The sequence below is a fragment of the Salmo salar genome, chromosome 17, assembly GCF_965601325.2.
Source record: "Salmo salar chromosome 17, fSalSal1, whole genome shotgun sequence".
NCBI classification, from domain to species: domain Eukaryota; kingdom Metazoa; phylum Chordata; class Actinopteri; order Salmoniformes; family Salmonidae; genus Salmo; species Salmo salar.
Window position 1 is genome coordinate 2,953,160 of NC_138307.1, and position 13,785 is coordinate 2,966,944.

At 41.5% G+C, this 13,785-nt stretch overlaps 1 protein-coding gene across 2 annotated transcripts in view; it reads left to right on the forward strand.

The window, feature by feature from the left end:
* Positions 1 to 13,785, forward strand: part of ncam2a (neural cell adhesion molecule 2a) — a 433,491-nt gene that overhangs the window by 361,236 nt on the left and 58,470 nt on the right. For both annotated transcript variants that reach the window (XM_014151337.3, XM_014151338.3), the window contains exon 13: positions 1,217 to 1,458. In XM_014151337.3, coding sequence (XP_014006812.3) covers positions 1,217 to 1,458 — 242 coding nt within the window. The remainder of the gene's footprint in view (positions 1 to 1,216; positions 1,459 to 13,785) is intronic.

Below are 13,785 nucleotides of genomic sequence, written 5' to 3' on the forward strand. Positions count from 1 at the left end.
CACTCAATTAGTATTTGGTAGTATTGCCTTTAAATTGTTTAACTTGGGTCAATAATTTTGTGTAGCCTTCCACAAGCTTCCAACAGTAAGTTGGATGAACTTTGGCCCATTCCTCCTGACAGAGCTGGTGTAACTGAGTCAGGTTTGTAGGCCTCCTTGCTCGCACACGCTTTTTCAGTTCTGCCCACAAATTTTATATAGGATTGAGGTCAGGGCTTTGTGATGGCCACCCCAATACCTTTACTCTGTTGACCTTAAGCCATTTTGCCACAACTTTGGAAGTATGCTTGGGGTCATTGTCCATTTGGAAGACCCATTTGCGACCAAGCTTTAACTTCCTGACTGATGTCTTGAGATGTTGCTTCAATATATCCACATAACTTTCCTACCTCATGATGTCATCTATTTTGTGAAGTGCACCAGTCCCTCCTGCAGCAAAGGTACCTGTTTCCTCCAGCATCTTCACAAGGTCCTTTGCTGTTGTTCTGGGATTGATTTGCACTTTTCGCACCAAAGTACGTTCATATCTAGGAGACAGAATGCGTCTCCTTCCTGAGTGGTATGACGGCTGTTTGGTCTCATGGTGTTTATACTTCCGTACTATTGTTTGTACAGATGAACATGGTACCTTCAGGCATTCGGAAATTGCTCCCAAGAATGAACCAGACTTGTGGAGGTCTACAATTTTTTTTCCAAGGTCTTGGCTGATTTCTTTTGATTTTCCCATGATGGCAAGCAAAGTAGCACTGAGTTTGAAGGTAGGCCTTGAAAGACATCCACAGGTAGACCTCCAATTGACTCAAATGATGTCAATTAGCCTCTCAGAAGCTTCTTAAGCTATGGCATAATTTTCAGGAATTTTTCAAGCTATTTAAAGTCACGGTGAACTTGGTTCATGTAAACTTCTGACCCACTGGAATTGTGATACAGTGAATTATAAATTAAATAATCTGTGTAAACAATTGTAGGAAAAATTACTTGTCATGCACAAAGTAGATGTCCTAACCGACTTGCCAAAACTATAGTTTGTTAACAAGAAATGTGTGGAGTTGTTGAAAAATCAGTTTTTATGATTCCAACCTAAGTGTATATAAACTCCGACTTCAACTGTATTTCTGTCTCTCCGTCTGTCTGTCTTTCTCAATCTCTCTCGCTCTACCTCTCTGTCTGTCTGCAAACAAACTAACAAACGCTCTCCCTGGTTCTCCCCCTACAGCGATAGTACTGCTGACAGGCCTAGAGCCCAACACCACCTACGAAGTGCGAGTGGCTGCAGTCAATGGGAAGGGCCAGGGAGAGTTCAGCCACACGGAGTCCTTCCAGACTCTACCCATACGTGAGCCCAGCCCCCCGGCAGTGCATGGCCAGAGAGGAATGGGGAAGGCTTACCGGCTGGGCCTTGTCAAGCAAGACGACGGGGGCATGCCCATCGTGGAGTACATTGTCAAGTACAAGACAGTGAGTAGCTGGATGTCAGGATTGCCAATAAATACTACCATACACTCTTAGAAAAAATGGTGTTTAGTAGAACCATAAGGTTTTTCAATTTCGTCCCCATTGGGGAAACTTTTTTGGTGCTAGGTAGAACCCTTTGCAGAAGGTTCTACCTAGAACCTTTTATGAAGCGATCACCTGGAACCCTCTATGAAGGGTTCTACCTAGAACCCTCTATGAAGGGTTCTTCCTGAAACGGTTTTATCTTTGAAGGGTTCTTCCTAGAATCCTCCATGAACGGTTCAACTAGCTTTATTTGCATATGTTTATGACGATACATTACATGCACTTAGTGTACAAAACATTAAGAACACCTGCTCTTTTCATGACAGAGTGACCAGGTAAATCTAGGTGAAAGCAAGAACTCTTTTATCCTCTTAAGCAGGGGAGTCAAACTCAGTCCATGGATTGCCTAGTGTCATTCCGTGGAATGAGTTTGACACGTACTCTAAAGGTTCTACCGAGAACCCTTTTATTTTTGAATGGTTCTTCCTAGAACCCTCTATGAACAATTATACCAAGAACCTTTTTATAATTGAAGGGTTCTTCTTAGAACCCTCCATGAACTGTTCAGCTAGCTTTCTTTGCATATGTTTTATTATATGCACATTATATGCACTGCTCTTTCCATGACATAGACTGACCAGGTGAATCCAAGTGAAAGCTATGATCCCGTATAATACCACTTGTTAAATCCATTTCAATCAGTGTTGATGAAGACGAGGAGACAGGTTAAAGACATAGTTTTAAGTCGAGACAATTGAGACATGGATTGTGTATGTGTGCCATTCAGAGGCCGAATGGGCAAGACAAAACATTTAAGTGCCTTTGAACAGGGTATGGTTTGCGTCAAGAACTGCAATGCTGCTGGGTTTTTCACGCTCAACAGTTTCCCGTGTGTATCAAGAATGGTCCACCACCAAAAGAACCTCCAGCCACTGTGGAAAGCATTGGAGTCAACAAGGGCCGGTATCCCTGTGGAACGCTTTCGACACCTTGTAGTCCATGCGGACATGGCTAAGAACCACAGTATTTACGGGCTGCCAGTGCCCCTGAACAATTTGGTCCACACATTTTCAACCACACGATTACCACCGAGTCAAAACACAATCACTGGACCACTTTTTTTTCCTAGTCTAATGATAAAAGATAATGCTGCATACCTCCACTAGCAGTGTCAATCGCATTACTTTGACAGGGTGTGCGCGCACGCATATGCTCTATTTTTCAATGCCTAAAAATAATAAGTACACTAGCTTTGTTTATGTCTGCTTTGAAGTGTTTGATCCCAGGCTGTGTCACAACCGGCCGTGACCAGGAGTCCCATAGGGCTGCGCACAATTGGCCCAGCGTCATCCGGGTTAGGGGATAGTATGGCCTGGGGGCCTACTTGACTCATCGAGCTCTAGCGACTCCTTGTGGCGGGCCGGGCGCCTGCAGGCTCACTTCGGTCGTCAGTAGAGCGGTGTTTCCTCCGACACGTTGGTGCGGGTGGGTGTTAACCTCTATGGGCTAGGTGGGACGCAAGCGTCCCACCCGTGGTGCACTCCATCAACAGCAGGTGCATTTCAAGAGCGGCAAATTTGAATCCAAATAAATGTCAAAATTCAAATTTTTCAAACATACAACTATTTTACACCCTTTGAAAGATAAACATCTCCTTAATCTAACCACGTTTTACGATTTCAAAAAGGTTTTACGGCGAAAGCATAAATTTAGAGTATGTTAGGACAGTACATTTACAAGAGTTGTGTGTAATGTTTTGTCAATTCAAAGACAGGGTCACCAAAACCATAAAACCAGCTAAAATGATGCACTAACCTTTTACAATCTCCATCAGATGACACTCCTAGGACATTATGTTAGACAATGCATGCATTTTTAGTTCTATCAAGTTCATATTTATATCCAAAAACAGCGTTTTACTATGGCATTGATGTTGAGGAAATCGTTTCCCTCCAATAACCGGCAGTCAAGTCAGCACCACAAATTAAATAATTAAAATTAGAAAACATTGGTAAAATATTATATTGTCATTTAAAGAATTATAGATTTACATCTCTTGAACGCAATCAACTTGCCAGATTTAAAAATAACCTTACTGGGAAATCACACTTTGCAATAATCTGAGCACTGCGCCCAGAAAAATACGCGTTGCGATACAGACTAGCCGTCATGTTGGGGAGATCTAAAATCGAAAATACTATGTAAATAATCCATTACCTTTGATTCTCTTCATCAGATGTCACTTCCAGGTATCACAGGTCCATAACGAATGTAGTTTTGTTCAAAAAAGCTCATCATTTATATCCAAAAATCTCCGTCTTGTTAGCACATGATCTAAGCCCGCCGGACTTCACTTCATGAACGAGGGGAAAAAATATATTTACGTTCGTTCAAACATGTCAAACGTTGTATAGCATAAATCATTAGGGCTTTTTTTAACCAGAACATGAATAATATTCAAGGTGGACGAATGCATCCTCTTTTATAACGTATTGGAACGAGGGTACCCAACATGAACTCGCGCGCCAGGTGTCTAATGGGCCATCATCGTTCCATGACTCTTGTTCGGTCAGATCTCCCTCCAGAAGACTCAAAAGACTTTGTAAAGGCTGGTGACATCTAGTGGAAGCAATAGGAAGTGCCAAAATATTCCTCAGCCCCTGTGTTTTTCAATGGCATAGGTTTAAAGGTAATACAACACATCAGGTATCCACTTCCTGTCAGAAAATGTCTCAGGGTTTTGCCTGCCAAATGAGTTCTGTTATACTCACAGACGCCATTCAAACAGTTTTAGAAAATTTAGGGTGTTTTCTATCCATATATAATAAGTATATGCATATTCTAGTTACTGGGTAGGATTAGTAACCAGATTAAATCGGGTACATTTTTTTATCCAGCCGTGCAAATACTGCCCCCTAGCCCCAACAGGTTAAGAAGCGTGGTTTGGCCGGTCATGTTTTGGAGGACGCATGACTCGACCTTTGCCTCTCCCGAGCTTGTTGGGGCGTTGCATCGATGAGACAAGATCATAATTGGATAGCAATTGGATATCACAAAATTGGGGAGAAAAGGGGGTAAAAAAACATTACATTTTTATTGCACTGTTTAGTTAAAAAATGTATCTAGTAGGCGCAAATATCAACATAATAGGCTCATCTATATTGCGAAGGCGTTGTGTTGAATCTAGCCGTTCGTTCATTTTGGTAGAGTGCGTCCCCTTATTTGGTTATCAGATATTCTCAAAAACACGTGGCTCTCGAAAGATGATTATCTACCTCAGTAGTGTGAATTTTACTTGAAGCCACACTGAGTATGACATCCTGGCATTTAAAGCATACTAAATTTTCTGTCACATACTATAACATTTGCATACCCAAAATACCTACTATTTATAATGCTAGTACAGCTATTCGGACACAGCCATTCACTGTGTCTCAGATACTACATACTGATAGGCATGCTTGCAGATACACTATACATACAAATGTACATACTCACCCACAAACAAACACATTCATATTAACCTAGTCTCTCCCTTTCCCTATCTCTCTCACACTCAAACGCACATACAGTGGGGGAAAAAAGTATTTGATCCCCTGCTGATTTTGTACGTTTGCCCACTGACAAAGAAAGGATCCGTCTATAATTTTAATGGTAGGTTTATTTGAACCGTGAGAGAGAGAATAACAGCAAAAATATCCAGAAAAACGCATGTCAAAAATGTTATAAATTGATTTGCATTTTAATGAGGGAAATAAGTGTTTGACCCCCTCTCAATCAGAAAGATTTCTGGCTCCCAGGTGTCTATTATACAGGTAACGAGCTGAGATTAGGAGCACACTCTTAGAGGGAGTGCTCCTAACCGTAGCTTGTTACCTGTAAAAAAGACACCTGTCCACAGAAGCAATCAATCAATCAGATTCCAACCTGTCCACCATGGCCAAGACCAAAGAGCTCTCCAAGGATGTCAGGGACACGATTGTAGACCTACACAAGGCTGGAATGGGCTACAAGACCATCGCCAAGCAGCTTGGTGAGAAGGTGACAACATTTGGTGCGATTATTCGCAAATGGAAGAAACACAAAAGAACTGTCAATCTCCCTCGGCCTGGGGCGCCATGCAAGATCTCACCTCGTGGAGTTGCAATGATCATGAGAACGGTGAGGAATCAGCCCAGAACTGCACGGGAGGATCTTGTCAATGATCTCAAGGCAGCTGGGACCATAGTCACCAAGAAAACAATTGGTAACACACTACGCCGTGAAGGACTGAAATCCTGCTGCGCCCGCAAGGTCCCCCTGCTCAAGAATACATATACAGGCCCATCTGAAGTCTGCCAATGAACATCTGAATGACTCAGAGGACAACTGGTGAAAGTGTTGTGGACAGATGAAACCAAAATGGAGCTCTTTGGCATCAACTCAACTCGCCGTGTTTGGAGGAGGAGGAATGCTGCCTATGACCCCAAGAACACCATCTCCACCGTCAAACATGGAGATGGAAACATTATGCTTTGGGGGTGTTTTTCTGCTAAGGGGACAGGCCAACTTCACCGCATCGAAGGGACGATGGACGGGGCCATGTACCGTCAAATCTTTTCAATGCCCTCAGCCAGGGCATTGAAAATGGGTCGTGGATGGGTATTCCAGCATGACAATGACCCGAAACACACGGCCAAGGCAACAAAGGAGTGGCTCAAGAAGAAGCACATGAAGGTCCTGGAGTGGCCTAGCCAGTCTCCAGACATTAATCCCATAGAAAATCTGTGGAGGGAGCTGAAGGTTCGAGTTGCCAAACGTCAGCCTCGAAGCCTTAATGACTTGGAGAAGATCTGCAAAGAGGAGTGGGACAAAATCCCTCCTGAGATGTGTGCAAACCTGGTGGCCAACTACAAGAAACATCTGACCTCTGATTGCCAACAAGGGTTTTGCCACCACGTACTAAGTCATGTTTTGCAGAGGGGTCAAATACTTATTTCCCTCATTAAAATGCAAATCATTTTATAAAATATTTGACATGCGTTTTTCTGGATTTTTTTGTTGTTATTCTGTCTCACTGTTCAAATAAACCTACTATTAAAATTATAGACTGATCATTTCTTTGTAAGTGGGCAAACGTACAAAATCAGCAGGGGATGAAATACCTTTCCCCCCACTGTACACAAGTTGATCTATGAGATTTGATGTAACTAATGCTAATATGTCCATGCTGGTGTGTCTCTGTCTCATTGGGAGGCTGACAACTGGGTGTAGTTATACTATAGCAGATGAAAGTGTGTGTGTGGAGAGAAGGTCAGGGATTCTCCAGCAGGCCCTTTGAAGGCCAAATGCAGGGGAACGAGGGGAAGAATAGGACAATCCTCCACACCCCAGTAATCCCACCATTCATCCTCCTCTCTCTCACACTGTGACCCTGACTCAGACGAACACGCACAGGCAGGAGGGCATACACAGATGCACATATATGCACTCTCTTACACAAACACATACACACATACAGTGTGCATACAAATGTTCATGCGCACACACACACACACACACACACATATTTGTATTAACACACACAGTCACCCGTATCTAACTGCTTTCCAATGCTGGGCTGGCCTTAGCTTTATTCCACATTATTTCAACTACCATGACTCTGAAAAATGAAACCATGGCCCATTTCCTAAAGCCTATTCCACACTATTATCTCTCGCTCTTCTATTTTGACATTTTATGGAAGAATCCTAGGACACTAAATGGTTGAATATGCATTTGGCACGCTGTCAAGGCACAGGCCTCACACTGTGACACTTCACTCTGTTCTCCTATGATGAGATAAGAAGCTGATTTAAGAAAGGTAAAGAAAGTAAAGGAGGAGAGGGAAGGAGAGGAAAGGGGAAACAAGTAAATAACTGGGTGGTGTACGGAGAGGAAAGAAAAGCGAAAGGAAAGGAAATAAAGGATAAGAAAGACAGGAAGAAAGAAAGGATGAAAGAAAAGAAAGAAGCTAGGTGGCAATGGTGACCTGAGTCGTCATTTGTAACACACGAGAAGTGAATTTCTCTGTTGTTGTGGAAATGTAAAATAAACTGTGGAAATGTGTTTAGCCTATTTAACCCTTTGAGACATAGGAGAACAGGGCTGTAATCATTCAACAGTGGGATCATTCTACAGCGGTCCCTGCAGCGTAGACTCAAACCAGTGTGATTAGAACACTTCATTATAACATCTAGTTACGATTCACACTCAGCATTTGAGCTGGCCACTGTTTTTTCACAGAAACATTTTGTACAAACACAGTCTTTACAACTTTATATCCCCAATGTGAGCAGTTTATTTTCAGATGCAATGTTCAGACATTCACAGAAATAGGAAAAGCATAACACAATTCTCATCCAAATTACAAAATGTAGGCTACATTAGTCCTAGCGCTAACTGAGGAAAAGAGTGAGCTAACACAATCGGTCATATTTAGCTAACTTTCGGCTGACAGAAACCATAATATAAATTAGCTAATAGCAATTACTATTTACAATTTATCACATGACAAGTGAGCTCACCCCAATTGCTATGGCGGTCATAAAATTCGGCCACTGGGTAATTGTCATGCAAATGACTGCCGGTCTCACGGTAGACCGTCATTGTAAATAAGAATTTGCTCTTAACTGACTTCCCTAGTTAAATAAAATAAAATTGACCGTTAATTAACATAAACACATTTAGCATGTCCAGTCCTCCACACATACTAACCACTGAGGAAACATTTACATTTTTAAAAAGTGTAATAAATTCATTTAATATACACCATCACATTAAATCATTTATTTTAGGCGGGTCTAAAGGAACATTATGATATGAAGAAAATGTATTTCAGTATGTTATCTGGTTATGCGCCATGCCATAGGTTAGCTCATTTAGCAGACAAGATATGCTTAAAATCCAATGCCATTATTTTATATTATATGATTGAACTTATTCCAGAGTGAGTGCACATATGAAGTGGCTATGTTGAGCATAAAAGTCATAATTTAAAACAGGTCTTATAAACTAGATTGAAAGTTATTTAGCAACTTTAGTTGTGAATGATACAAACATTACGATGTCTTAGAAATGAAAACATATATGGTTTGTATGATGCGACTATAGGCTATTAATGATTTGAAAAAGTTGCAAAAAAGCTTGCGCTCTGTTCCTTGCCTCAGGCTGCACATACTGTTCTCTCATCAAGTGATCATATTTTCACCCATCAGACTATTCTGATTTTTTTTTTTAGAATGGTCCATTATCAAAGGGGCAGGGGAAAAAGACATGTCATCCATATGCACTCAAATAGCAAATGAAGGCCGCTTTCCCTCGGTTCATTTTTCAATCATAGCGGTTAAGCAATTCTGGTTTTATAGCAGAACAATGCTTAATATTAGCAGCTGAGAAATAAATATAGCAGCAGTAGAAGTCTGGGATCGTCCTCTTTTAAGTGGCAACCATCAAAACTCTTCTTTTTCAAGGAATTGCATATAGAAATGTCTGGGCTTATAAAAACACTTGTTTCACTCCACCCATCAACCAATGTTTGAGGACCATGGAGCCTCTCCTGTGCGACAGGTGATATTCCACCCAAACTCTGGATGCCATTGGCTCTCCAACCCTGTTCCTGCAGCTATCCAGTGCTTAATAACCTCTTGGGGCTAGGTGGGACGCTAGCGTGCCACCCGTGGTGCACTCCATCAACAGCAGGTACATTTCAAGAAGCGGCACATTGGAATCCAATTAAATGTCAAAATTCAAATTTTTCAAAAATACAACTATTTTACACCATTTGAAAGATAAACATCTCCTTAATCTAACCACGTTTTACGATTTCAAAAAGGTTTTACGGCGAAAGCATAAATTTAGAGTATGTTAGGACAGTACATTTACAAGAGTTGTGTGTAATGTTTTGTCAAGTCAAAGACAGGGTCACCAAAACCATAAAACCAGCTAAAATGATGCACTAACCTTTTACAATCTCCATCAGATGACACTCCTAGGACATTATGTTAGACAATGCATGCATTTTTAGTTCTATCAAGTTCATATTTATATCCAAAAACAGCGTTTTACTATGGCATTGATGTTGAGGAAATCCTTTCCCTCCAATAACCGGCAGTCAAGTCAGCGTCACAAATTAAATAATTAAAATTAGAAAACATTGGTAAAATATTATATTGTCATTTAAAGAATTATAGATTTACATCTCTTGAACTCAATCAACTTGCCAGATTTAAAAATAACCTTACTGGGAAATCACACTTTGCAATAATCTGAGCACTGCGCCCAGAAAAATACGCGTTGCGATACAGACTAGACGTCATGTTGGGGAGATCTAAAATCGAAAATACTATGTAAATAATCCATTACCTTTGATTCTCTTCATCAGATGTCACTTCCAGGTATCACAGGTCCATAACGAATGTAGTTTTGTTCAAAAAAGCTCATCATTTATGTCCAAAAATCTCCGTCTCGTTAGCACATGATGTTAGCCAGCCGGACTTCTCGTCATGAACGAGGGGAAAAAATATATTTCCGTTCGTTCAAACATGTCAAACGTTGTATAGCATAAATCATTAGGGCCTTTTTTAACCAGAACATGAATAATATTCAAGGTGGACGAATGCATACTCTTTTATAACGTATTGGAACGAGGGTACCCAACATGAACTCGCGCGCCAGGTGTCTAATGGGACATCATCGTTCCATGGCTCTTGTTCGGTCAGATCTCCCTCCAGAAGACTCAAAACACTTTGTAAAGGCTGGTGACATCTAGTGGAAGCAATAGAAAGTGCCAAAATATTCCTCAGCCCCTGTGTTTTTCAATGGGATAGGTTTAAAGTCAATACAACACATCAGGTATCCACTTCCTGTCAGAAAATGTCTCAGGGTTTTGCCTGCCAAATGAGTTCTGTTATACTCACAGACACCATTCAAACAGTTTTAGAAACTTTAGAGTGTTTTCTATCCATATATAATAAGTATATGCATATTCTAGTTACTGGGTAGGATTAGTAACCAGATTAAATCGGGTACATTTTTTTTATCCAGACGTGCAAATGCTGCCCCCTAGACCCAACAGGTTAATTTGGGAAACCAAGTGAAATCGTTTCGGGAACATCGATAGTAACATGTTTTCACTTTGAAAAGTATTTAATTAAACTGTCGACAGCCCCTCTGTGAGCTCAAGAGAGGAATAGAGGAGATGGAAACACACGGTATTGTGACATTCTGTAGCTAAGAGAAATGTCAGACAATTAATTATGAACATATAAAACATGCCCTACTACTAGGCTATTCAAAATCCAATACAAAATCACTATAATTGTAGGCTAACTATTTAAGCCGCCCTGCACAATCAATGAACCAACAGCATTGCCAAGTGTCATATTCGTGTATGTAGGTGGCAGGAAAGTCAGGCGCGGGAGAAACCAAATTGGTTAATCTGGAGTATTTAATGAAAAAACAAACTCCAAAACCAAAGTACAAAATAACATGGGTAAAATATACCCGTCGCACACCGATACAAAAACACACGTAACATAATATCACAAACAATCACCGACAAGGACATGAGGGGAAACAGAGGGTTAAATACACAACATGATTAATGAGATTGGAAACAGGTGTGTAGGAAGACGAGACAAAACCAATGGAAAATGAAAAACTGATCAATGATGGCTAGAAGACCGGTGACGTCGACGGCCGAGCACCACCCGAGCAAGGAGGGGTATCGACTTCGGCAGAAGTCATGACACCTAGGCCTATATGTTCTCTCCCAGACTCATGGATAAAAGGTTTGGAGCGTAGAATAAGGTAACCAGTCCATCCAGTATGCATAATAATACTTTTAGATGTTTACTCGAAAGACGAGTGAATCATCCCTTCACTTCGTTTTGCTATAACATTATTGGTCTGACAAACGTTTACGTGACACCCAGAATGAATGAATGGTGTCAACAAAAAATAGCATAGCATTAGCTCATCATAATCAGTACAACTTTCTAATAAAGTATTTTACACACATCATACAGTGCATTTCACATTTTTATGTTGTAGCCTTATTCTAAAATGTATTAAATTGTATTTTTTCCTCATCAATCTACACAAAATACCCCATAATGACAAAGCAAAAACCATTTTTTTGCTGCACAGGTATTTTCATTTCTCTCCAGAGATGTTTGATCAGGTTCAAGTCTGAGCTCTGGCTGGGCCCACATTCAGGGACATTTAGAGACTTGTCCCGAAGCCACTCCTGCATTGTCTTGGCTGTGTGCTTAGTGTCATTGTCCTGTTGGAAGGTGAACCTTTGCCCCAGTCTGAGGTCCTGAGTGCTCTGGAGCAGGTTTTCATCAAAGATCTCTCTGTACTTTGCTTTGTTCATCTTTCTCTCGATCCTAACTAGTCTCCCAGTACCTGCCGCTGAAAAACATCCCTGCAGCATGATGCTGCTACCACTATGCTTCACCGTAGGAATGGTGGCAGGTTTTTTCCAGATGTGACGCTTGGCATTCATGCCAAAGAGTCCAATCTTAGTTACATCAGACCAAAGAATCGTGTTTCTCATGCTCTGAGAGTCCTTTAGGTGCCGTTTGGCAAACTCCAAGCAGGCTGTCTTGTGCCTTTTACTGAGGAGCAGCTTCTGTCTGGCCACTCTACCATAAAGGCCAGATTGGTGGAGTGCTGCAGAAATGGTTGTCCTTCTGGAAAGTTCTCCAATCTCCACAGAGGAACTGGAGCTCTGTCAGAGTGACCATTGGGTCACCATTCTGACCAAGTTCCTTCTCCCCCGATTGCTCAGTTTGGCCAGGCGTCCAGCTCTAGAAAGAGCTTAGTGGTTCCAAACTTCTTTCATTTAAGAATGATGGAGGCCGATGTGGTCTTGGGGACCTTAAATGCTGCAGAAATGTTTTGGTACCCTTCTCCATATCTGTGCCCTGACACTATCCTGTCTCGGAGCTCAACCTCCTGGCTTTGTTTCTGCTCTGACATGCATTGTCAACTGTGGGACCTTATATAGACAGGTGTGTGCCTTTCCAAATCATGTCCAATCAATTGAATTTACCACAAGTGGTAAATTGCAGAAACATCTCAAGGATAATCAATGGACACAGGATGCACCTGAGATCAATTGCGTGTGCCATAGTAAAAGGTCTGAATACTTATGTAAATAAGGTATTTCTGGTTTTTATTTTTATACATTTGCAAAAAAAAAAAATGTTTTCACTTTGTCATTATGGGGCATTGTTGTTTTTTTAATTTAATACATTTTAGAATAAGGCTGTAATGTAACAAAATGTGGGAAAAGTGAAGATCTGAATACTTTCGGAATGCACTGTATGTGTCTATTACAATCTATGCAAGAATCGGAATGCATGATTTGTCACCAGTACTTGAAAATATGTGAATACAAAATTACCGAATTATTACCAAACAGCCCATTTTCCACAAAGAAGTTGCGTGTGCCGGTGATGATTTGTCATCACATATGGTTTGTGTCTACCGTTGTGGCTAGATGGAGTAGCTAGACCTACAACAGCTCAATCTAGTGGTCGCATCGGGGACAACAGTTGTTGACAATTGTATCATTGGTAGCTAAGCCTAACCCTAACCTTTTTCCTTAACCTTAATCTCTTAACCTTCTACGTTAACTCACCTAACCTGATGTGTTAGTTCCCTAACCTGCCACAATAATTCACCTAACCAGCTATGTAAACAAACTATCTGTGGAGACAAATCATCAGTATCACCACACCGACAGCCAATCCACGTCACCCCTGACACGCACTTGGAGCCATTCGGTGTTGTTGTTTATGTACGTAGCAAGTGGGCTAAGCTGTGGCATTAGCAATGTCTTTCAAAAGGAGGCAACTCACAAATGCAGAAATTCTGGAGATTTTGGGGAATTCTGACAATGAGTCTGAGTATAAAAGTGAGGAATCATACTCTGACAGTGACAGTGAGGAGCTGCCCCCCAACCTTGTGGCTACTGAGAACCCTGAATCTGAGGACTCCTTGCCTACTGATGATGTCCAAGATCCCTCTCAAGATGCTGGTGGTGATGGAGGCAGACCATCAGTTGGTGTAGTACAGGAATTCTGTTGCAGCTGGAAGGCCGCCAGCCATTTCACCTCTCCTGGCCCTGCTGTTGGCATTGAGTCCCAGTCTGGAGTGCAAAGCCCCTTGCCATCTCCCTCCGAGGCAGAGTGCTTCAAGCTGTTTCTGACAGAGGAGCTGGTGGGAAACATAGTGGAGGAGACCAATCGCTATGCC